The sequence below is a fragment of the Tursiops truncatus genome, chromosome 19, assembly GCF_011762595.2.
Source record: "Tursiops truncatus isolate mTurTru1 chromosome 19, mTurTru1.mat.Y, whole genome shotgun sequence".
Lineage (NCBI taxonomy): Eukaryota > Metazoa > Chordata > Mammalia > Artiodactyla > Delphinidae > Tursiops > Tursiops truncatus.
This window is the reverse complement of record NC_047052.1, coordinates 57,014,166-57,039,731: the sequence shown is the minus strand read 5'-3', so window position 1 is coordinate 57,039,731 and position 25,566 is coordinate 57,014,166. Positions and strand designations below refer to the sequence as shown.

The 25,566-nt window shown below is 47.5% G+C and overlaps 1 protein-coding gene and 1 pseudogene across 1 annotated transcript; both read right to left on the bottom strand.

Moving 5' to 3' along the window:
• Positions 1-4,740: 4,740 nt before the first annotated feature.
• Positions 4,741-16,418, bottom strand: LOC101334410 (uncharacterized). Its single transcript, XM_033846018.2, has 5 exons — positions 16,099-16,418; positions 14,298-14,336; positions 11,654-11,780; positions 11,059-11,157; positions 4,741-6,805 (listed from the first exon to the last, which is right to left on the bottom strand). The coding sequence occupies exons 1-5, from the start codon at positions 16,186-16,188 to the stop codon at positions 5,706-5,708; spliced, it is 1,455 nt and encodes a 484-aa protein (XP_033701909.1). The 5' UTR covers positions 16,189-16,418; the 3' UTR covers positions 4,741-5,705.
• A 5,024-nt stretch (positions 16,419-21,442) lies between these two features.
• Positions 21,443-21,964, bottom strand: LOC141277128 (ferritin light chain pseudogene; annotated as a pseudogene).
• Positions 21,965-25,566: the final 3,602 nt, after the last annotated feature.

The window sequence follows — 25,566 nt, the reverse complement described above, 5'->3', positions numbered from 1 at the left end:
AAAAGCAGACGGCACCTTGCCCACGTTATTCAAGGCTGCCTAATATCGCTGCATTTTTCTCCTCTATGGAGTCTTTTCCCTCTCGTCTCTCACCAGTATTGGAGCTCACAGAATGACTCCCAAGCTTCAGTCTCCCTGAAATTGAAGAGCAGCAAGATAATATTAGGTCGAATCTTTTTTTTTTTTTTTTTTTTTTGCGGTACGCGGGCCTTTCACTGCTGTGGCCTCTCCCGTTACGGAGCACAGGCTCCGGACGCGCAGGCTCAGCCGCCATAGCTCACGGGCCTAGTTGCTTCGCGGCATGTGGGATCTTCCCAGACCGGGGCACGAACCCGTGTCCCCTGCATCGGCAGGCGGACTCTCAACCACTGCGCCACCAGGGAAGCCATAGGTCGAATCTTTGAATGGAGTCACTTTCTATCTGCATGATATCATGGTCTGGTGTGTCCCTTGGGGATTTTAGCTCTTGGGCATGTATGAAATAACACGTCTAATCATTTTCCTTAGCTGCAGAAGACACGACCCGTAAATGGGGTGGTGGCTATTTAAGAAGCAAAGACGCCTCGCTCCGCCTCCAGAGCCCGACGACTTCGTTTCCCAGAAGCCCTTACGCGGGCACCTGTGATCCTTCGCAGAGATTCCCGGAAGGGCGCCCTTCGAGGTACCAGGTGGTGCTGCGGAAGCAATATTACCCAGGAGGCTCTGCGGCAAGAGGCGGTAGCTCCGGGCCAATGACTGTGCAGGACTGGGATCCCACGTTGGGCGAGACTTCCGGCGGAATTCTCGTGACGGTCGTATTGACTGCGCCTGCGTCTGTCCTCGGGATCGCACGCAGCTCCCGAGCCATAAGCGGGCTCGAGGGCCGGGAGCAGAAAGTCTCGGGAAGAAGCTTCTTCCCCTCCCTGCACGGAGGCAGGGCTGAGGGTGGACGGGGCAGGTTAGGGACGTCAGCTGAACCGTTGGGACCCTCCCTGGTCTCCTGTGTTGCAAGGCCCAGGTCCCTGGAAAGGGTCTCATGGCCGCGGCAGAGGCACAGACGGACCCGACACTGGTGAGTGGATGGCCCCTCAGGCCCTTTGGACCTCCAGACACATCATCCCGGCGCCCCCATATAGAGCGAAATTTTCCTGGGTCTCTTCACTTCCCCTTACTCTGCCTTTGAGTCTGGGGGCCGTGGAGGCCGGTCAGTCAGTCCCAGCCTATTGCCCTGAATCCAGGCCAGGATTTATATGGAAGAGTTCCCAACTCAGTTAATTGATGATCTGTGCAGGGGTATCCCAGGCACTTGAACCACTAGGTGAAAATGCAGGGAGGTGAGGCTGAGCTGGGTGGAATTGCGAATCTCCATTTTGCCTGTTGGGGACAGAGTGGCGAGAGAGAATTCAGGTCTGGAATGGCAGGCTGAGGAACGGGGTCTCTCTTTGGTTTTTTTTTTGTTGTTGTTGTTATTTATTTATTTAGCTCTTTATTATTTATTTTTGGCTGTGCTGGGTATTTGTTGCTGCGCGTGGGCTTTCTCTAGCTGTGGCGAGCAGGGGCTACACTTCATTGCGGTGCATGGGCTTTAGAGGTACTCAGAGGTGAGTTATTCTTGGCCTATGGTCCTTAATCGAAAACGGGGATTGTGTGACGCACTTCCAATTTCTGAAACCCAATAGGATGAGGTAAGGGTTGCCAGGCACAAGAACTAGCATGTGCATATGCTTCGTTGTGGCACTGACCTGGGAATGTTCTAGAAACCACAAGTCTACACTATGTCTTTTGGGACGAGAGAGCAGGTGGGCAGGAATCAGCTGTGAAATGGCAAATGAGGAGCTGGGCCTTCTGAGGGTGGTGGGAGCCATAGACGGTTTAGAGCTGATGGAGGTGCCCTGATTCAGGTCATAACAAGCTCTCTCTGGCTACAGAACACACTGTGGGGGTGATTGTTTCCCTAGTATTCAGTCAGCTGTATTTTCCTCTGACAAGATCTAATGATACATATTTTTTTATTATTATCATTTTTTTTTCCGTATGTGGGCCTCTCACTGCTGTGGTTTCTCCTGCTGTGGAGCACAGGCTCCGGACGCGCAGGCCCAGTGGTCATGGTCCACAGGCCCAGCCGCTCCGTGGCAAGTGGGATCTTCCCGGACCGGAGTACGAACCCACGTCCCCCGCATCGGCAGGCGGACTCTCAACCACTGCACCACCAGGGAAGCCCCATACTTTATTATTTTTACTTTTTTTTAGATTTAATTTGCTCTATATTTTGTTAAGGATTTTTTTCACCTGTATTAATTAGGACTATAGTTCTGTAATTACTAATTTTTTGTAGTCATTACATTTTTATATCAATTAGGTTTTTCTCTTAAAATGAGCTGGAAAGCATTTGAGCCTTCTCTTATTTTCTGAAAGGACAAGTTATTGTAGTATTATTTACCCTGTAAATGTTTTATAGAATTTGCCAGCAGTGTTTGATAATTTTATTGTTTTTGAACATATTTTATTCAATTTATTTCTAAATACTTCATATTTTGATGGTATTGTAACGGATTTCTTTTTTTCAATTTCCAAACTTTCATTGCTAGTATATGTAAACACAAGTAATTTTTGTATATTGGCTTTTTTATCCTGGGAACTTGCTAAACTCAATCATTAGACCTAATAGCTTTTTGGTGAATGAGTTGTAATTTTCAACATAATCATGTCTTACATGAATAGACAGTTTTGGTTCTACCTTTACAATCTTTAGAATTTTTTTTTTTATGTTACTAACACAGACCACTAGTATAATGTTAAGTGATGAGCATAGACATACTTGCATTATTCCCAATATCAGGGCAAAAGCATTAGGCTTTCACCATCAAATATATTAGCTGTTGTTTTTTTCATAGATACACTATATCAGGCTGAGGAAGTTCCCATCTAATCCTAATTTGCTGAGAATTTGTATCATTCACTGGTTTTGAATTCTGTGAAATTCTTCCACTACATCTTTGAGATGATTGTTTTTATTTTAGTCTATTAATATAGATTATAGATTCAGTTGTTAAATCTTTGCTTTCCTGATAAACATCACTAGGTTATGATTTATGTGTTTATATATGTATATGGCTGGATTCAGTGTGCTAAAATTTTGTTAAGGTTTTTGTTGTATCTGTGATCATGTGGGTATTGGTCCATAGTGTTTTAATAGCATCATTCACTTAACTAGTTGGGAAGTGTTTGAATCTTGTTTTAGAAGAATTTCTGTGTAATTGGTACTGTTTCATCTTTAAATATTCTTTAAGAGTTTTTACATGTTCCAGGGATGACCTGGTAGCTGACAGCCACCAAGAAAACAGGAATATCAGCCCTACAACCACAAGGAACTGAAATTGCCTAATGACTCAAATGAACAGGAAACAGGGGCTTCCCTGGTGGCGCAGTGGTTGAGAGTCCGCCTGCTGATGCAGGGGACGCAGGTTCATGCCCCGGTCCGGGAGGATCCCACATGCCGTGGAGCGGCTAGGCCCGTGAGCCATGGCCGCTGAGCCTGAGCTCCGTGATGGGAGAGGCCACAGTGGTGAGAGGCCCGCGTATCTCAAAAAAAAGAAAAATGAGCAGGAAACAGAATTTCCTCCACTCCATGAAAAAATACACAACCCTGCCAACAACTTGAGTTTAGCACAGTGAACCAATCCCAGGTCTCAGTGGGCATATGACATATAGAACTATAATATAAATTTATGTTGTTTAAGCCATAAGTTTGTGGTAATTTTTTAGGACAGCAATAGAAAGCTAATACATCAACATTATTCATCAAGTACTTTTTTTTTTTTTTTTGGCCATGCTACGCAGCTTGTGGGATCTTAGTTCCCCGACCAGAGACTGAACACAGGCTACGGCAGTGAGAGCACTGAGTCCTCACCATTGGATCACCAGGAAATTCCCTTCAAGTACTTCTTTACTTTCTAATGCAAGAATATTTCCTATGCTCGTGTTATACTTTTCCAGCTCCAACCTGGAAATAGCCTCTTATCTAAGGAGTTCTGGTTCTTTTTATTGAAATATCATATTCATAAGCCAATAACTGGACAATAAATATGCTCACAGCTGCTGGAATGCCACTTCTTTCTAGGCTGTCTCAGAAGAGATAGGGAATGTGTTCATATATAAACATTTCTACATACGTTGTTTTTTATGTGTATTTAAATTTACAGAAATTTCACAAAATTGGATATTTATTTTTAAAATTTATTGATTTATCTATTTATTTTTGGCTGTGTTTGGTCTTTGTTGCTGTGCACAGTCTTTCTCTGGTTGTGGCAAGCAGGGGCTACTCTTCATTGTGTATTGCGGTGGCTTCTCTTGTTGCAGAGCATGGGCTCTAGGCATGCAGGCTTCAGTAATTGTGGCTTGTGGGCTCTAGAGCATGGGCTCTAGATCGCAGGCTCAATAATTGTGGTGCACGGGCTTAGTTGCTTCACAGCATGTGGGATCTACCCGGACCAGGGCTCGAACCTGTGTCCCCTGCATCGGCAGGTGGATTCTTAACCACTGTGCTGCCAGGGAAGTCCCAAGACTGGATATTTAAAAGGGTCTTAAGACTCCAATAGCATACTCAGATAAGGCTTTTTTTTACAGTCAAAGATAAGAGAAAGAGTACAATACCAAAAGTACAATCAATAAAAAACGAATGGGTAAATTGGATTTCATGAAAATTAAGAAATTCTACTCTAGGAAAGATAACGTTAAGAAATGAAAAGCAAAGCCACAGACTGTGAGGAAATATTGGTAAAGCATATATCAAATGAGTAACTTGCACCCCGAATATATTAAGAAATTACAAGACAGTTCCTTAATAGTAGGCAAAAAACTTTGAACAGATAATTCACTAAAGATATATGGATGGCAAATACACAGGGAGTCATTAGGGAAATGCAAATTAAAACCACAGTGAAATACTACTACATACCTACTAGAATGGCTAAAATGAATGGCCAGTGTCTTACATACAAAGGTCAGGAAGGATGTGAAGAAACTGGAAAACGAATACACTCCAGGAAATGTGAGATGGCATAACCATTTACAACACAAGGTGGCAAGTTCTTAAAAAGTTAAATATTTGCATCAACTTCCAGCATGGCAGTGTAAGGAGCTCTGCAAGCCCTGATTCCCAATGAAACTGGTGAAAAATTATAAAAACACCATCTAAAGCCTCTAGAAATGATCCTAAGTCTACACAGTAAATGAGGAAACATTTAAGGAAATCTAATACTCAGGACGAACAGCAAGAGCCAGTCACATCTGAACCAAGGCCACACCCTCTCTCCCTGCTTCGAACTCAGAGATGAAAACTCCAGACTGAGGCAGTCAAGAACACAGGGCTCCCTCTCATTAGAGCTGCCTGGCAGAGGACTAGCCTCTCAAGAGGAGCAGGATGTCAGCAATTCTCATCCTGCTCCAGTGTGCATGTTTGGATGAATGATATTCAATTGTTGGCTCACTCATAAAGGCTGCTCTCAGAGCTTCTATGTTTAAGTTAGGTTGACCAGGAGACAGCACATGCCCTGCACTCTTAAGGCCTTTCCCCAGTCTGAACTTTCTGGTGCCAAACAGGATTAAGACTTTGGCTGCAAACTTTCTTCAGGTCCCCGTATTCATAAGGCCTGTTTGAGCTGTGCAGTTTCTGTTGCTGAATCAGAGTGGACCTTTGCTTAAAGACTTTTCTACATTAGCTGCATTCAAGACTTTTCTCCACTGTGAACTTTATGGTGTTGAATGAGGTTGAAACGCTGGCTAAATGATTTCCCACAACTGCTGCACTCATAGGGCATTTCTCCAGTGTGAATCCTCCGATGTTTAACAAGGCTGGAGCTGTGGCGGAACAATTTCCCACATTCCCTGCACTCATAAGGCCTTGCTCCAGTGTGAACCCTCTGGTGTTTAACGAGGCTAGAATTCTCACTAAATAATCTTCCACATTCATTGCACTTAAAAGGCTTTTCTCCAGTGTGAACTTTTCGGTGTTGCATGAGGCTAGAGCTTTGGCTAAAGAATTTCCCACATTCGCTGCACTCATAAGGCCTTTCTCCAGTGTGAACTCGCCAGTGATTAATAAGGCTTGATTTGTGGCTATAGAATTTCCCACACTCGCTGCACTTATAAGGCCTTTCTCCAGTGTGAACTCTCTGATGTTTCATGAGGCTTGAGTTAAAGCTAAAGAACTTCCCACATTCGCTGCACTCATAAGGCCTCACTCCAGTGTGGATTCTGTGATGCTGAACAAGTGTGGAATTATGCCTGAAGGCTTTTCCACATTCACTACATTTAAAAGGCTTTTCTCCAGTGTGAACTCTCCGGTGTTGAATGAGGTCAGCATTGCGACTAAAAGATTTTCTGCATTCACTACACTGGTAAGGCCTTTCACCAGTGTGAACTATTTGGTGTATAAAAAGGTTGGATTTATGGCTAAATAATTTGCCACATTCGCTGCATTCATAAGGTTTTTCTCCAGTGTGTAGTCTCTGGTGCTGAACAAGTAAGTATTTCTGACCAAAGGCTTTCCCACACTCGCTGCATCTGTAATGCCTTTTTCCAGGGTGAAAGCCCTCCCCACTTTCAGTGCTCCTATGTGGCTCCCCTCTGCTGTGAGCCACCTGATGCTTGGGAAGACCAGAGCTAGTTGGGGAGACCTTCCCACCCTCCTCACCCTCTTCTCTTCTTGAGGGTTTCTCTCCAGAGCTCAGCTTCTGGTGTTGGTGAAGGTTTGCTCTGAGCACTCCCTCTACATAAACACCCTGCTCAGGTGCCACGTCCTCAGCCTCCGCTCTACACCAACAACCTGAAAGCAGAGAAATGCTGATGAATAGTATGTAGACTTTGGCGGGACGGGGCAGCACCCTCACAAATGTGTCTGACACAGCCAGTATGGAGTTCCTGGGATTACTGGCAGGGTGAGGGAGAGCTCACTGTGCAGTGCCAGACCTGACAACCTCATAGATCATGGGGACTCATGAGTAGCAAGGATACAAGATGGGTTGCATCCCAGGGAGGAAAGGCAGGGTCTCCAACACACTCCTCCTCAAATGGCTTTCAGCAGGGTTTCAGCTGCTGGTGACACAGGAACACAGTGCAGAAGGGTGTGTCCAGGCCCAGAAAAATTGAAGGCAATTGAGTAGCTGGTGTTCAAGGACTATTAAGGATATGTGTACACCTCATGACACATGGAGTGAAAGCTTGTATTGTGACCTGGAAAACTTCCCATTCTCCTGTTGCCTCAACAGCCCCACAAAAAAGCTGTAAATTATGCCACCATGTGCACCAGTGTGAGAAGGTGGACCCCTGCCACAAGTTCTCTTACCTACCTTCCTGACTGAGACCCAGGGCCATTTAAACTCACCAGTGAAATCCCCTTGCACCTTCCCCCTGTTCCTCTCCTCAGTCCTAACCAGTGATGCTGCATCCCCTTCAGAGAAGTCCACCGTGGCACTCTGTGAAGGTCGATGGTGCTGGCAACCACTTCTTCACTGCTGTCGCTCTTTGTCTCCTGATCCCATGGGTATTGGGGGCACCATTCCTGGAGATCAGTGGCTCAAGATCTTACAGGCCAGGATCTTAGCAGGAACATTTAATTCCAGCAACTCCCAATAACCAGAGGAGGTGAGCCAATTATTTCAAAGTAAAATATCTTTGCAAAATAGCTGGGCTCTACTTAGTGCCACTGCCTATCAACCTGCCAACTACTGCTCAGCTCCTGAGGTCTAAGAACGATCGGAAAAGATCTGGCCACCAGAGCTGTCCTGAATGGATCCCAACCCAGCTGAAGTCACCTTAGAAAGGGAAGCTGCTGCCTACGAGAGGGGCTACAGAAAGGAAGCATCCAAGGTCTTCTCAGACCCAGCGGCTCAAGAGCACAGGAGATCATAAGGAATTATAAGGTGAAACTTGCAATTTCACAAGACTAGAAATACCAATGATTCTTAAAGATTTCATTCAAAGAGGTGGGGAAAGGGAGCTGATTGGTTACTGAGAGCATTTAACATGGGTGCACATTCAGCCCCAGAGATGAGGCAGCTGCCAGCATTTGGAAAGAGGCTAAGATGCATAATTAAAGATATTTTGGCCCTCCAAGTTCAATTCTCACCTGATATTTTGGGGCTGAAGGACCTCAGGGAGGACAGAGGGCATCCCAAATGCCAGGGTAGGTGTGACAGAGACCAAAACTTTTGATGAGATTATATAGGCCTCAGATGAGGAATCTGAAGCCTCTACCACCACTTGGGCCTCAGAAGCCCTGCCGTTAACTGAATTGGATTTTCATGGCCTGGAGATGCCCAATGGGAAACAGTAAAGGAAGCCCATGTGCTCCTCTGCAAAAACTGGAATGGTTCAATGGATCTATCAGTTCTTTGGGCATTCAGACAAGGAGAACCCTGAGCCCGTTTCTAAACCAGGAGGCCCTCTTTGTCACAGAGTCCAGGAGTTGTTCTTGCAGGTGCCCATCCCGATACAGAGCTTTGTTGCTTAACCTTATTGGTATATCTCACACCAAATGGGAGGCCACGGATGGAACTATCTCCAGACGTGCCACAAGAGCTCTGCGCACCCTGACTCACATCCGCCGCCTGGTGTGCGGATAACCACCCCCCACGCCTAGCATTCTTTCCCGAGTGGCTGACACCCCCTACTGCCTCCAGGGTGATAGTGGTAGAACTAGTCATGGCAAACACACTGCACCAGGTGTCAACCATCTTTATCAAACAGCTGCCCGTGATGGTGACCCCTGATGCTTTGAGTTTTCCTGTGAGAGACAGATGTGTATGACACCTGAACAAGCTCAAGTCCCTCTCACAAAGTGAGAACCTGTGGAGTTGCCCCTGCTGGTGAAGGTAGTAAACATGCCATAGTATCACCTGAAACAAGGTACTGGCCTTTGACTCGTTGTTCAAGATCTACTAAAAGAAGGGGAGATGATTCCTGCTATTTCTCCTTAATAGGAGTGGCACTTAACTGTTGATTATCGAAACCTTAAAGCTCAAGTTCCCCCCGTCAGGGGTCCAACACCTAACATAATCCAATTAACTGAAGACATCAAGAGGGCACCAGTGACTACTTGGCCAGAGTGGATCTGACCCAGTATATTTTATTCTGGGCCTATGACCCCTTAATCACAGCCCCAGTTCGCCTGTACTTTTGAAGAAACCCAATATACATTTACAAAGTTGCCCGTGAGTTATTTAAACAGCCCAGCCCACAATTACTGCCAGGACGTGGACCAGGTCCCATCCTCACTCCAGTTCTTTATCCACCAGGTACCTCCCTTTTTCCATCAACCCAAGGACGCTGGGCAAAACAGGCAATTATCTATTCCCATCTTATTTTTTTATTTTTTTGGCTATGTCGTGTGGCATGCGGGATCTTAATTCCCCAACCAGGGATTGGGCCCATGCCCCCAGCAGCAGAAGTGTGGAGTCTTAAACACTGGACCACCAGGGAAGTCCCTATTTATTCCCATCTTAATCAGACTTGTGGTAGCCGCAGGAGACACCAGGTTTGGCACCAGTACAGCAGCCTTTGTCCAACAAGATCAGATCACGTCTGCCAACCAGCGCCTTTCAGCGGCCCTCTCAGATCACGTACAAAGGGTGCAGGAAACCTTCGCCCTTATTCAACAAACCTACAAGTCTCTGAGCCCAAATGGTCATGGATAACAGACTGGCTCCTGATTGCTTACTAGCCAGGAAAGGTGGCTCAGGACAGCTACAGGCCAAGCTATGAGAATTAGGACAAGTGGTAAAAATCTTTTGTAACAGAACCAAAAGCTTCCAAAAGACTCCCTTAAACCCGGAGGTGACTGATCTGTTCTCTTGCCTTTCCCCTACTACCTGCCGTGCTGGCTGCGGCCTGGGTTTCAAACCCTCATTATATATCTGGTAGGACCCTTCTTAGTTGTCACCTTTGTCAAAGATTGCCTTTGGTGGCAAGAACAAACTATTCCTGTCACCTGTAACATCGCCACAACCCAGGTGGCAAGTGTCACCCATCCCAATGAGAGTTTATAACGATGTTGAGACACCACAGGGCCAACTATATTGCAACCTTTGAAGCTCCCTGTTTTCCTGCTCCCTCGGCATCCCCACAAAGAGGCTGTGAGCCTCCCCCCAGTGGCACCAGTGTGAGGAGGCTGGTCCCTGCCACAAGTTGCCCTTCTGGTCCTCCCCTGAGTGTGACCTAGTACGTTTAAATGCACCAATAAAATCCCCTCGTGTTGGGACTTCCCTGATGGTGTAGGGGTTAAGAATCTGTCTGCCAATTCAGGGGACATGGGTTCGAGCCCTTGTCTGGGAAGATCCCACATGCCACGGAGCAGCTAATCCCATACACCACAGCTACTGGGCCTGCGCTCTAGAGCCTGCGAGCCACAACTACGGAGCCCGTATGCCACAACTACTGAAGCCCGTGTGCCTAGAGGCCACGCTCTACAACAAGAGAAGTCACCACAATGAGAAACCCATGCACTGCAACAAAGAGCAGCCCCCACTCGCCGCAACTAGAGAAAGCCCGCGCGCAGCAACAAAGACCCAACGCAGCCCCAAATAAATAAATAAATAAATCCCCTTGTGCCTTTTCTTGCATTCTCCCCCCAACCACCAACAGAGACACTTGCCAACAGATCCTCACCCTCTGCTTCCCCCCTGCTCCATTTAGCCTGCTCCCTTGCGCTCCTCCCACGTGACCCCCCTCTTGGCGTGCAGTGACTCTCTGGACCTGTGAGCATAATAAACTTTGTTTTTTTCCTTAGGCTGTCCTGTGTTTCCTCTCGTGGCTGCATCTGCCTGGCCATGTCATAAAAGAGCACAAAATGGGTCTACTGTTGGTGAGCACTGGAGAGGGAGCAGTGGAGGATGGGTGGGGTCAGCCCTGGGTCAGAAACCAGAGCTGCCCTGAGCAGCGGGCAGAGCTGAGGAAGAAAAGGAGAAAATCACCCTTGGCCCCTTGTTTGACACCAAAACATCAGGGCACCATGGAGAGACTCCTGGTATGATTTGAACCCATCCCTGAGTTCCCTCTTCCCCACTTCCTCCCTCCAAGCACCTCTTGGCGTGGCTGTGATCACGACTTCACAGGCAGGCACAAAGGGCTCTCCCCACTGCTCCAGCTGAGTAATTTCCTGGGTCCTGGAAAATGTGAGTCCTAAGGGAGGGACAAGGCAGGCAGGTCAAAACAACCCGCTCCACGGCAGCCCACAGGGATGAAGACTGAATATTACAAACAAGAAGCTTGGAGAAGGATCTTGCAGGAACAACCCAGTCAAGCAGTGGCCGTGTTGGTACCTCGATTCCTGGCACAGGCTGATCCCATGTCAGCCAAAGGGAGAGGGCAGAACTGGGGGCACAGGACTGCCATGGATCTCCACAGCATCAGGCCAGGGAAAGGCCAGTAGCATGTGATCCATCGGTTGGACTACAACACTCCTGATCCCCAAACCCTTTCCTGCACAACTTTGGGGCAGCAGCAGTTTGGGGACAGAAGGGGTAGTGTACCCAGCCCAGGCTTTCACTCACAACACCTACTACAGCACACAGGGAAGGACGCAGTACCCATGGACCAGCTTTGGGAAGGACAGACCTGCCCTTGGAGAAGGGGAAGAGCAGAGCCCCGCCTAAGCTGTGGGGTGCAAGGAACTTACCCAGAGAGGCCATCAGTGAGAAGTTCTCCAGCATCACACTGCGGTACAGGAGTCTCTGGGCTTTATCAAGGAGTCCCCACTCCTCCTGTGAGAAGTAGACAGCCACATCCTCAAATGTCACTCGGCCCTGCCAAGATGGGGATGGTTCAGTTTATGTGCAGCCTCCTTCCCAGGACTCTAAGCATCTCCCCAAATATCCACCCTCCTCCCAAGCCACCAACCTCAGAGGAGATCCCAGGCCCTGGTGCCATTGATGCCCACCCTTTGCTGGCCATCCCATCAATCACTGTGTTCGGCCCTCATCGACAACAGGCAGGGGGGTATGTGTCATCTGAGCCCTGGTGCTGGCCTGCAGAGCCTCACCCTTCTGCCCGACAGCTTACCTGGGATCCTCTAGATTGTGCTTCCCAAACACAACCAAAACTGAGTCACTGTCCTCCCCTCAGGCCCCAGTCCAAGGGCCTGGGGCCATCAGTTGACACTCCCTCCCAACATGTACATCGTTCTTTTATTTTTTTTAAATATAAATTTATTTATTTATTTTTGGCTGCGTTGGGTCTTCTTTACTGCACGCAGGCTTTCTCTATTTGTGGCGAGTGGGGGCTACTCTTCATTGCGGTGCACGGGCTTCTTATTGCACTGGCTTCTCCTGTTGTGGAGCACAGGCTCTAGGCAAGAGGGCTTCAGTAGTTGTGGAACACAGGCTCAGTATTTGTGGCTTGAGGGCTCTAGAGCGCAGGCTCAGTAGTTGTAGCACACGGGCTTAGTTGCTCCACGGCATGTGGGATCTTCCCAGACCAGGGCTCAAACCCATGTCCCCTGCATTGGCAGGTGGATTTTTAACCACTGTACCACCAGGGAAGCCCTATACATTGTTCTTTACACCACACCTCCCTTCACAGCCCCAACCCCTCACGGCCACCACCACCCACTACACCACATCCTGCATCTCCCTGGCCTCACCACGTGCCAGTGTGCACGTGGCATCCTGAGGGTGCTTGGCAAGTGCAATCAGAATCCTACTGTCCCAGTGTTCCAAAGGCACTAACTGCCAGGGGCAACCCCCAGGCCTGCTTTGAAGGCCTCCTTACTTGGCCCTTATCCTTGCTTCATCGTCAGCCACCCAAAACGATGCACAGATCTCAGGTACACTCGGCCCTCTTCCACTTCTGTGTTGCAAAGCTGTCCCCTCATCAGTCTCAGCTTCCTCTGATACTTATTCAAAGCCCAGGTCCAGGGACTTCCCTGGTGGTCCAGTGGTTAAGACTCTGTGCTTCCAATGCAGGAGGCTCGGGTTCCATCCCTTGTCGGGGAACTAAGATCCCACATGTGCGCAGCGTGGCCAAAAAATTAAAAAAAAAAAAAAAAGAACAAAAGCCCAGATCCACCTGTCTCTCACATCAGGCCTAATAGCTGTCCCAGAGGACACTGTGTGATCTTGTGCTAACCTCCAGGTCACAGTGGGGATAAGAACAAGTCTGGGGAGCCCATAGCTTGATGAATAAGCAATAGCACCAGGTTTGCTGTCATCTCCCTGCCTTGTCTCATATCCACTCCCCATGGAAACCCTGGTCACCAGCCAGATCCTCCTCACTCCTACAACGCCTCCCCATGGCCACTATGTTCCCTTACGTGTTTCTGTGAAGCCCACCACCCCATCTAGCAAGAGACCCAGTCCTCGGCCCCACACACTCCTCCCTTGTCACCTAACACACTGCCACAGGACCTGAAGGTGCCCCCTGCCAAATCTGATCACAGTTCCATCCTGGTCCACACACCATCCATATTGTGGGTGAATCCAATCTGAACTCAAGATGTGTGTGTCCAGGTATCCACTGGATGAATCCACTCAAGGGTTTTCTGGAGCATCTCAGTTCAACAGCCAGAACCTAGCTCCTAATATTCCCACTGAAAATTACTCTTGCCGCTGACTTCGACATGGTAGTACTAACCCTGCTTCTAGCTACTAAGGCCAAACATCTCAGAGTCACCCGAGTGACAGTCTTCCTCTTCTCTCTCCCACCCTCCACATCAGAAAGTCTGCTCAGACCTACTTAAAAAAAACAGACACAGACTCCAACATGTCTCCCACCTCCACTGCCACTACTCTGGTCCAGCTACCAACACTCACCTGGACTATTGCAGTAACCTCCTCCCTGGTCTCCCTGTAACCCAACAGTCTTCTCTCTACTCTGCAGCAGAAAATGCTTCTTAAGCCTGGGTCAGATCAGTTCCCTCCTCTGCTCCAAACCTTCTATGGCTCCCATCACCCTCCGGATAAAGGCCCACCTCTTCAGCCCACCATTCCAGGTCTAACGCCTGCTTCCTGCTATTTCCACCAGACATAATGGAGACCTAAGGTTGCCTGGTCATTCCCAGCTCAACCTCACCTCTAGCATCTTCTAATGTTGACCAATGTGAATGGAATTTCTTCTAAGCGTCATGCCACCGGTTGCCAGAAATGGAAACCAATCTGTATAATTCGTGGTCTGGACTCAGGGACCTGACCTTGGATGACCACCTTCCAGGGATCTCAGATGGCAGGGTAGGGAGAGTAGCAGGTAAAGTCCCAAGACACTACAATCCTGGAGCCCATGCAGGTGGGAGGTGAAAAGAGTGAAGACCGAGTATACCTTTCACTTACCTCTTCATGGTCTGCAAGTGATTCTGCAGCCACAACAACCTATGGAAAAGCAAGGCTGTGAGAAGCAGGCAATAATGTTGGACCCAAAGGCTCAATCAAGGTGCCTTACACCATCTGGGCCTCAGTCCTCAGTGATGCCTCTTACCAGCTGTGCGACCTTGGACAAATACTCGACCTCCCTGTGCCTCAGTGTTGTGGTCTGTCAAATGGGGATAACAATGGTGTCCACTCAGTGGGGCTGCTGTCTGCGTCAAATGCATTCATATGCAACAAGTTCTAAATATCAACTCTTACTGTCCTCATAAGTGATGCTTCTGTCAAGATTTCCTGGTAGGTATTAAAAATGCAGTTTTTTAACATGCCTTTTAACTAAGAAAATACAATATTGAAGATGTTTGATTTAATTGAATGCTTAGCAGTATATTGAAATTTCAACCAATTATTAAGTGTTTATAATCATTAACTTGTTAAAGCCATGTTATTTTAATTTATGTACACATGTATATATGTATTTTTACCAGTTAGTGTTAAATGAGTATTTATTTCATAAACTCACGATTTAATAAACTGGGGACTTGGGCCTGAGAATATTGAGTAGATATTAGTCCTACTGGCAACCTAACTGCCTGCTGTACACTCTCCTGAAGGGAATCCTGCTAGGGGCATTTGCACTGGAGCAGCTGCTCATCCCTCCTGCCCTAAAAGCTGGGGGAACTTAGGCACCAAAGGAGATGCTCTACTAGCCTCGCTGAGTATTCTTTTTCTCCACAAGGAGCGGAAATGAGGGCCTGCTGAGCCTGGAGTGGCAAATCTACACCACTGAACATCTCAGTCTCCACCCCAGACCTGGGTCCTTATATCCTATAACCCTCCATTCCTGCACACACCAGCCAGAACCACTTTGGAGCACAGGACTCCACCCCTTTGGGGGCAGCCCAACCCTCCAGGCTTAACTGAAATAAAAACTTTGATTCTCCTTCCTAAATAGGACCCACAGTGCTTGCCCTGGTCCAGGCCACCACCCATCATCCCTTGGATATCTCCAGCCCAGATCCCTCCGCAGAAACCCATGAATGAGTAAGCAAGCTACCCACATGACACCTCCACTCTGGGACATCTCAGGGTTACCATGTCCAAAATCCAACTCCCAGTCTTATCCCTGAAGCCTGCTCCCTGCAAACCAAGAAACAGCATCGTCCTTCCTTCCCTACTTTTTCACAGCCACATCTGGGGCAGCAGGAAATCCTGTCTGTTCAGTGCTTAAAGCCCATAAGAAATCTGATCAATCCTCCCCGCTGTTGCCACCAGCAATGGTCCAGTCCGCACCAGCACTCTCTATTAGTCTATTGTGCTTACTTGCTCACAGGTCTCCTAGTCTCCACTCTTATCACCCCCACCCCCGTCTGTTTTTCCCTGAGAAGCCTTTGGAAAACTTTGACACATAGAGTCTCTCTACTTCACAACCCTCCGTGGCCACCAGCGGCCGCAGAATGAAGGCCCAGCTGCTCCGGCTGCCTTTTCACGTGGGACTCATCCCCTTAAGCTGTTCCGTGCAGACTCTAGAGAAACTTCAAATTTAAGCCTCTCAGTTCGGTTATTGTTCCAAGTCTTTGATTGTGCCGGTCCCTCTGCCTGTAACCCTCTCCCACACCCCATCATACTGGCTGACAGAAATGGGGGACCCCTCCCCCAACGAGCTCCCTACTGACTTGGACCCAGGGGCTCGAGCAGGGGACGATCAGTGGGGCCTTTGGTGTCCGGTGGGGTGAGGGCGGTGAGAGACCGGAGGACGAGTGTTTACCTGAGCCGGGACTCTAAGCGCTGCCGCAGCCATCGGAGTCTGTGGGCGGAGCCAGGCCGGGAGCGGCGGACCAGGTCGGGCCCCAGGCATCCCTGTCCCCTACCCAGAATCGGGTCACCTCCGGGCGCTGCTGCCCGAACGTCAGACCCGCCTCAGTGCAGTGCAGCGCCTGCCTCCTCTCGTGCCTTCCCGCTCTCGTCACCCCAGTTCAAAGCAGCTTTCCGGAGACTCAGACAAGGCGGAGAGACCCAACAGACCCCAAAACGACCGCCCCTAAGCGGACGCCAAAAGTCCCGCCCAGCGTGTTCCTCACGCGCGCGGAAATGTCTGTTTTCTTGGCCGAGCACAGCCACCGGGGACAGCAGCGCCTGCTGGGTAATGTAGTTCACACACCGCCAAACCTTGAGGAATTGGACACGTAATAGGGGCGGGGCGGGCACGCAGCTGTTTGCACGCGCCGTTACAGCGCGACCGTTACCGGGCAACCGTTACCGCCAGAACGCTAGGGGTGACTGTTAGTGCCAGACCTGAGCGGGGCGCCCAGGTTAGAGGTCTCGTTGAGCTAACGGTATGACTGGTGGTGGTCCTCCAGCGGAGAGTGTGGTAAGAGACGGATCTCGGACTCCCCCCCCCACCCCAGGCCCTCTGGCCTTAGGCGGGTGGGTGAGCTGGGGGACCCTGGCGGGGAAGGCTGGGGGCTGTGTCCTGCAGAGCTCCAGAGCCGTTGCCAACGCCGCTCACTGGCGGGGCCCAGGCCTTGAGGCGACGGCAAACGTCTCCTCTCACCCCCACCTCCGTGACCTAGTGGTGGCCGCAGTCTGCATGGATCGCGGTTTGCAGAACCCTGCAGACATGCACACACACGTCTCACCACCCCGTTTGGGCAGCCTGAGGAGATCGAGGGCCAGTTGGGTCCTTGGTGCCTTGCTCCCCCAGTGATGACGACTGGGCAGGGTCTGTGGACTTGGCCCTGAGGGCACCGCCAGCTAAGATCTACCTCTTCACCTGACAGGATAACTGGCCAGAGCAGGGACCCCCTTCTTTTAGCCAGCACCTGGACCTCAGAGGGTGAAACTTGTGCCTTGGGACCTTGCCCTTTCTTGTCAGAACAGAGGATAAGAAATACAGGCCAGTCTTCTTTGGTGGAGTTTTACAGGAACACCGTTACCTGACCTCAAGAACAAAGGATCTGTTACCAAGAAGTTTGCAACAACTAACCGCGCCCCTCCCTCACCTTTCCTACAAAAGATCTTTGCTGACAGCTTTCAGAGAGTTCGGGGTTTTTAAGACATTAGTCACCCGTCTCCTTTCATCGCCCTGCAATACGCCTTTTTCTGCTCCAAACTCCGATGTTTTGATATTGTTTGGCCTCACTCTGTGTCAGGCACAAGGACTTGAGTTCAGTAACAGACAGAGCTGCAGAGATGGAGGCGGAGGGGAAATCAGGGTCACGAACTCTGCCAGACTCTCATCTAGAGACTATCCTTATTGTAGATTGGCCTGTATTTTAATGTTCCTGCGCAGCTGGTGCTCCAGGCTTTCCTTCCCTTAAGGATTTAAAGAGGATCTTGAGGGCCAATAAAGCAGTTTCCTTGGAATGAGCCAGTTATACATTACCAATTTCCTTTGACAATGGGACGCCCAATATAAAAAACAATGGTGGTAAAGCGAAGACTCTGAGTTCTGGATGTAGGTGATGAGATAGCCGAGGATCCCAAGTGTTCATCTTCCTTCTTCACCCCAAACTCATCTGTGCCCTTTCCCTTCTTAAGGGCTCAGCATTGGTGTCCAAGCAGGACAATAAACCTCAAACCCATAAGCCAACACTCCTCTCCCACCAGATTTCTCCCCTTCATCCCTTATTACTCTTTTTGTTCCACTACCCTTCCATTTCGAGATACAAAGCTAACTCCCTGCAGGTGGGAAGGATATTGGACCATTGTTGACACCAGGCAGCTGTTGATAAAAGAGATGCCAACACTTTATTATGTGCTCTCCTACCACCTACTTTACCACTGACTCCTTCTTTTGTGTCAATCTTCATTTCCCTGAGTTTTCTCCTGTAAGTTTCGTCTGTGGACTGATCAGTGACTAACCTCCTCACAGCTTTGGAATGACTCATGAGGGCAAAAGATGATGAAGACTTCACTCCTTCCTGGAACTTTCTGGAAGGGGTTGTTCAGTACTAGCTGATTCCATTGTATATATTCTTGCCTCCTTTGTCATAGATTAATTGACCATAAGTGCATGGGCCACCATCTTTTTCTTAATCACCAGTAAGCAGGGACTCAGGGGTTCTATCACTGGGAAGGGCTCTATATAGGTCTATTCAGTTTCAAGACCAGTCTCCTCAAGGAGGCATTCAGATTATCCCTGGGTCGCCAATGATGAGGTGAAAATTGTCCACTCAGGCAAAGCCTCCTGTGGCCAATGCCTTGGTGAGTGGATCCTCACAAAGAGATGGTGTGTCAAACTGACAGTCCCAGCTCACCCATATTTATAGCACATTATCTCCAAGACCAGATATTAATTTTGGGAGGGGGAGAGTTTCTAATGCCAACTGTGTCACCTCAGGTCAGCTTGGCAGGAGATCCCCAAAATGTCTGCCTCTTCTTATCAGCATGCATGGATCAGTCGTGGCTTAGTTACAGCAATGACTGAAAGTGAAGCCTCAGAAAAAAAAAAAAAAAGTGAAGGCTCCTAAGACATGGAGTCAGCCTCCAGACAAGGCTTTATTTCATGCTTGATGGAACTGACACACATACCTCAAAAGGCTCCTTCCAATTGTATAATTTATACACACATCACATCAGAAATCACACACATCATAAAAGGAGTCAATATTGGAGTTAAGAACATAGGATGATAGAAACCCAAGTTACATTAGTTATTTAGATCAGACCACAATGTGGCATGTAAATGGGAGGGAGGAGATTCAGGAGAGATAGTCCCACTGACAAGTGTGAGATGAGGTGCAGATAAACTCCCCCATTAAGCCAAGCACAGAAGATATGTGTCATTTTCTTGAAATCACATCTTAGAAGAGTAGATTCTGGATTATTCACCCTATCAATTACTGATGAGCTGTGGAAATGAGCTGACCACCATATCATGAATCTCTGTGGATAAATCTAACAAACATGTTACAGAATCTAGTCAGAAAAATGCATACATGGGCTTCTCTGGTGGCGCAGTTGTTGAGAGTCCGCCTGCCAATGCAGGGGACACGGGTTCATGCCCTGGTCCGGGAGGATCCCATATGCCACGGAGCAGCTGGGCCCGTGAGCCATGGCCGTTGGGCCTGCGCGTCCAGAGCCTCTGCTCCGCAGCGGGAGAGGCCACAGCTGTGAGAGGCCCGCGCATCGCCAAAAAAAAAAAAAAAAAAAAAAGCATACACTATGATACAATCTATGGAAAATTCAGAATTTGACAATAAAAGACAGTCTATCGTTTAGGGAAGTATAGAATAGATAAGCAGTAAAACTATAAAGACATCAAAAGAATGATTATCAAAATGTCAGGTGTGGGGACTTCCTTGGCGGTCCAGTGGTGAAGACTCCATACTTCCACTGCAGGGGTCGCAGGTTAGATCCCTGGTTGGGGAACTAAGATCCCACATGCCATGCGTTGTGGCCAAAAAATTAAAAAAAAGAAAATGTCAGGTGAGTTCTAGGGGCCCAGAGGAACATGTAAATGTAACAAGGGACAGGGGATGCCTAAAAAAAATTACACGAGGTGAGTTTTATAGGTGTGGTCTTTGTAAAAGAAAAAAACAATTTATACATCTCATATGAACATCCCACTGAATGTATGACAGTTTTTAAAATTAAAAAAGCTAGGTAGACAGTTTATTTTTATTTTTTTGCATTTAAAAAAATTTATTTTTTAAAATTTATTTTTGGCTGCATTTGGGTCTTCGTTGCTGTGCGTGGGCTTTCTCTAGTTGCGGCAAGTGGGGACTACTCTTCTTTGTGGTGCGCGGGCTTCTCATTGCAGTGGCTTCTCTTGTTGTGGAGCACGGGCTGTAGGCACGAGGGCTTCAGTAGTTGTGGTGCATGGGCTCAGTAGTTGTGGTTCGCAGGCTCCAGAGCGCAGGCTCAGTAGTTGTGGCACACGGGTTTAGTTGCTCCGCAGCATGTGGGATCTTCCTGGACCAGGGCTCAAACTGTGTCCCCTGCATTGGCAGGCGTATTCTTAACCACTGCACCACCAGGGAAGTCCCTATTTTTTTGTATTTTTAAAGTTTACTTTTTCTGTTTATACACAACCTTGTTCCAGAAATTGTTTAAGGTGGCTTAAAATCCACAAAATAAACCAAGGAATTAGTAACAGAAGAACCAGGAATAAAACATGTACAAAATGCTTATAAGATTCTACTCATTTACTCTGGGTGGACCACAAATTTGGCTCTAAGCTTTTTAGCAGGCAGTTAGAAGACGAAACTTAATTAGTTACATCATTTACAGTGTCCATAAAACAAAAACACCCAATTACCCAAGCAAAGCACTGTTATTCCTAATATTAAGACCAGAAAGAAATTTCTCAAGAGGCTTCATAAAGAGATCAGTGTATGATGTAATAATCAGTGTTCTCAGTAGCAACCTAATGGGAGACTCAGAGATGAACTTCTCAGGGCTCTTTCTTCAATACATGCAGATGGCATCACACCAACTTGAAAATCAGGAAAAGCAATTTTGTCATGAGTTTGAGGGTTGAGAGATGAACACAATGTGATCCGGTCAAGGTACTCAGCTCTCTGCTCAGCAAAACCACACTTAAATTTTAGAAAACCAGAGTTGAATCCAGTACCCAGAATGACTCCAGAGAAGTCATGAAAACCCTAAAATTCTGTGTAACATTTTTTTTCTTTTTGGCTACACCGCGACTTGTGGGATCTTAGCTCTCCAACCAGGGATTGAACCTGGGTCCAGGGCAGTGAAAGCACAGACTCCTAACCACTGGACCACCAGGGAATCCCCTATACAACCTCTTCAGAATAGGTGTATTTATTCTTCTTGACAGAAAACATAGTTTATCAGATACTCTATGTACCCAGTTGGTACCCAAAAGTTAGGACCCATTTCTTTAGACAATCTTGAGAATTAAACAAACTACAAATCATTAATACTATTCAGATACTTTTTTTTTTTAAATCACAGCCTAGCTTTTTTTCCCCTCTGCAAAAGAACATTCTTTGTTTCTATTTGGCACCACGGCTCAGGTGAAGGTTTCAGGGTGGTTAAAAACTTGCTTCCTGGCTGAAGGAAGAGGCTCGGGCAGAGATCTCGAGGAGGGCAGAGGCAGAGGGGTCCCGCAGAGGCCGCTGGGCTCCGGAGGCCCCTAGTCATGCTTGCAGGACAACCTTTGGAAGACACTTGCCCAGCCCGGCCTGGGGGCCAGCCATCCTGCGCAGGTTGGTCAGATGGTGGCCCATCTTCTTGAGGAGCTTCGTCTCCTCTTCCAGGAAGCGGCTCTCCAGGAACTCACAGAGCTGGGCGTCTGCGGCTTACAGAACCCAGGGCATGCAGATCCAAGAGGGCCTGGTTCAGGCTCTTCTCCAGGGTTATGGCGGCCTCCATGGGTCCACGCTGGCACTCCGCTCGTTCGGGGACAGCTTTTGCCCGTCCTGGACCAGGGTGCAGCTGCCCCACTGCTTCCACATCTTCAAGAGAAGCTGGGCACCTTTGTGCTTCTCCTCAGCCAACTCCCGAAAGAAGAAGCCCACACCCTCCAGAGCCACCTCGTCAGCTTCAGAGTAGAAGGTCAGGGAGAGGTAGGTGGATGAGGCCTGCAGGTGCGGGTTGATCAGGCGGCTGACGGCGGCCTCCACCTCGACATAAGAATTCTGCTAGATCTGGGTGCTCATGGTTAGTCAGCGGTGAGGAGGACTCTCTCCACAAAGTGTGGTGTGAAGCTGCAACAGTTTTATTTTGTCACAGGAATTGATAAATTGATGATCTCAACAGACTAAAACAGCTTCAAATGGGTGTGGAATTTGAAATAACTTGATTAATGAGAAAAGAACAGACTATTTAATCATTTAGTTTAGGTAAAATGATTATCTACTGTCTGAAAATGTACCTCAGATTTGTTTTAATCAGGTATGGTAACACAGACAGATACAAATAATTTTCTTGAAGGAAGAAGACTACACACAGATCCCTAGAAACAGAAGGCAGGGCATGCCATGCAGGGCCACATGGGGAAGCACCAAGGTGGATATGAGGCAGAAGGGGGAGGGGGAAAGCATGTCCCAGAGCCTTTATTGGAGTTGTCATGAAAAGGAATGGGTGAGGCTGAGTAGGTACACCGAGTAAGGCTAGGATTGCATACTTTGAATACTGTCGCCAGACTCTGGGTTAAAGGAGTAATCAGTAGGACTCCACAGCTGTTACTCCTTCTGTATGAAATCCACAACTCCATTCCTGAAAGCTGTCGATATTTTGTTTACTCCATAAAGAAGAAAGAGGCCTCCATTCACCTGCAGGAGAGCACTAGAGCAGACAGCATGGGCTATGTTTCTGAGTCTACCTCAGATTGGCTGTGTGGGACTTCAGGAAGCTGCTATGCCTCTCCTGGATTTTGTCACCACATATATTTACAATGAGGCTGACCACAGACAGGACAAGGTTGTGCATGATCAATGGTAACTGTTGATGGGAAGTGTGTTACTAACCCCAAAGCTAAATTTTGGAGGGTAGGTAACAGGGAAGACTGAGATCTTTGCCCCTTTGGCCACCGATGTGCTTTTTAAAAAATTTTTTGTGGGGCTTCCTTGGTGGCGCAGTGGTTGGGGGTCCGCCTGCCGATGCAGGGGACACGGGTTCGTGCCCAGGTCCGGGAGGATCCCACATGCCGCAGAGCGGCTGGGCCCGTGAGCCATGGCCGCTGAGCCTGCGCGTCCGGAGCCTGTGCCCCACAACGGGAGAGGCCACAACAGTGAGAGGCCCACGTACCGCAAAAAAAAAAAAAATTTTTTTTGGACGCACTGCGCAGCATGTGGGATCTTATAACCCCAGCCCAGGGTGGAACCCACGCCCCCTGCACTGTAAGTGCAGAGTCTTAACAACTAGACTACCGGGGAAGTCCCATACTGGAAGTCCCATTTGTCCACTCAAATTTGCCAAATATAACCTGATTTGTTTTGAAATCACCTTCTGTCTGATGTGTGGAGCATGAGCTGAGGTAGAGCAAGAACTGATGCTGATACAGGGTGGAGGCTGTTTTGTAGTCCAGAAATGTACTGTTGGTAGACCGGCCCAAGGGGGTGGAGTTGAAGGTGTTGAGAAGCAGATGTGACAGGACATGTGGATGGTTGTGATGACAGAGCAAGGCTCAGGCAATGAGAGTTATCCCCCTCAAACACTCTGTATCTGTGGGCCAGCAGGGCTTTTCCTGTTCTGGTTTCTTGGTCAGTGCCCAGGAAAAACATGTTTAGGGAATAAATAAAGCTGAAGGCTAATATTTCTGGGACAAGAAAAAAGGCAAGACTTATCCCTGTCCTCATGTCAGTTACCTGGGCTGTTGAATTTTCCATGACCTCATTTCTCCAACACAGAAGGGGCCAGATAGATGACATTGGATTGGAGGCTTTGTTGGGCAGTGGTTAAAGCTGTGGCTCTGTGGACTCCATTCCCAGATGTGCTACTTAACAGCCATAACTGAGAGTAAGTCATAGACCCTTTGCTGCCTCAGTTTCCTCATATTAACCTAGGTGACAAATCCACCTCATAGGACTAGTCCTGTTTCTTTTACTACTGTTTTTACCATTCTATTGATCATTTATATTCCAAATTTTTCCTTTTCTAGTTTGAAAAGTATATTCTGGTTGCATTTATTATATTTAAGCTAAAAATTGCAAAAGCTTATTTAATACATTAGAGTATAGGGTTAGAAATAAATTTATTCCTGATTGGAAATATAAGGGATTCAGAACATTAAGCAACTAGCCTCCTCTCAATGTATATGTTCTGAGGTTATACATGGAATTCCATCACTTTAACTCTATAAGGAGACATATTCATGTTTTACACAGATAACGAGCAGTTATTTTAATCAAAAGATGCACACTTCTCTCAATCCTCATTCCAGCTCTCTTTGCAGACTTTTCGTCTGGATCAGCCTTCTTTGTTTCAGTTCAGAAAATTATGTTTAGAATTTTATTTTCTGTGGGTTTGTTTTCCATTACAGTCGTCATGTTTATCCTCAAATAGTCTTACATCACACTTTCTTAAAAGGCATTTTTACTGTGTATAGAAATTTCGTATGGTAGTTATTTCTTCTGCACAGAAACAATTCTTATTGTCCTTCTAATTGACAAGTGGCATTTGGTAAATTACCTTTGTCCATGGAAAATAATCAATAAACAACCTACAATGGGAATAGAAAAGAGGTTTTTTTGATCCAAACTGAGGACTATAGCCCAGGAGACAGCTTCTCAGATTACTCTGAGGAACTGCTCTAGAGAAGCATGGTTTTGAGCACAGTTTTATATCTTGTTATAACAAGGAACATCAAACAAGTCAGGAATACACTCCTTCAACGTTTCAAAGAAACAAAAACAGATCAGCACATACACAACTCAGTATGGCCTTGTCACCTGGGAAGAAAGTCTTATGATCAAAGGAGTACTAGCATTGGCATCCCTGGAAGGGAGGCCTTTAATCTTTATCTTTAAAATGGACATTCCTTACTTCTGGTCAATGTGCCTTTTTCTTTAATAATTAAAGCAGATGTACAGTGCATATTTGGCCACAAACAGGCTGTTTTGGTTAGCCTGAAGTTCAAGTTAAATTATATATAAGCCAGAATGACTTCCCCATACCTTAAGAAGTGAACATTTCTTCCGTCACTTTTCTTTTCAGGTCTTTGTAAAATACCTAAAAGGAATTGAATACATCTGTGTATACAGAGTGATATATTTCTGTAATAGGGGCGGGGTAGGCACTAGCTATAGCAGCCTCCCTCAGCCGTTGGTCAGCACCGCAGTGGGCCCCTTCCCCTCTTTTATAAAAGGAGCCGGAATCCGGACTGAGGGATGATGGATTTTTTTGAGATACCAGTCTGCCTTATTCTGGGTCTGCTGGCTTTCCGATTAAAGTTATCCCTTGCTCCAAAAGCTCGTCTCCCAATTGATTGGCCTGTCGTGAGGCGAGCAGAACGAGCGTGGGCTCGGTGACATTTCTTGTAAAAAGTATTACTCACTGGGTTAGACACAATCACTGATTATAAAGGCAGGAGAAATATTTTCTGAGGTAACCAGAGACACCAGCATTGTCCACCTGTTCATCAGTGTCCCACATCCCTATTGCACTTAACGTGGTGCCCGTGTCTGTAGGCTCTGCTCTTGTTCCTGATTCTAAATGCTGAGGCCCACACAACAAACCCAAGTGCTTCGCGCTACGCTGTGTATATTTGATAACAAATACTACTTATTAGCTTCCAGCTATGGAGGTCTGAGCGACATTA

Bases quoted from the DNA above. Each gene is read 5' to 3' on its own strand.
- LOC101334410 (XM_033846018.2), bottom strand. From the start codon at position 16,188: ATGCCTGGGGCCCGACCTGGTCCGCCGCTCCCGGCCTGGCTCCGCCCA. The intron at 14,337-16,098 runs GTAAACACTCGT...GCTTTTCCATAG, and splicing joins CGCTTAGAGTCCCGGCTCAG to GTTGTTGTGGCTGCAGAATC. The intron at 6,806-11,058 runs GTGCTTGGAGGG...CTCTGCTTTCAG, and splicing joins GATCACAGCCACGCCAAGAG to GTTGTTGGTGTAGAGCGGAG.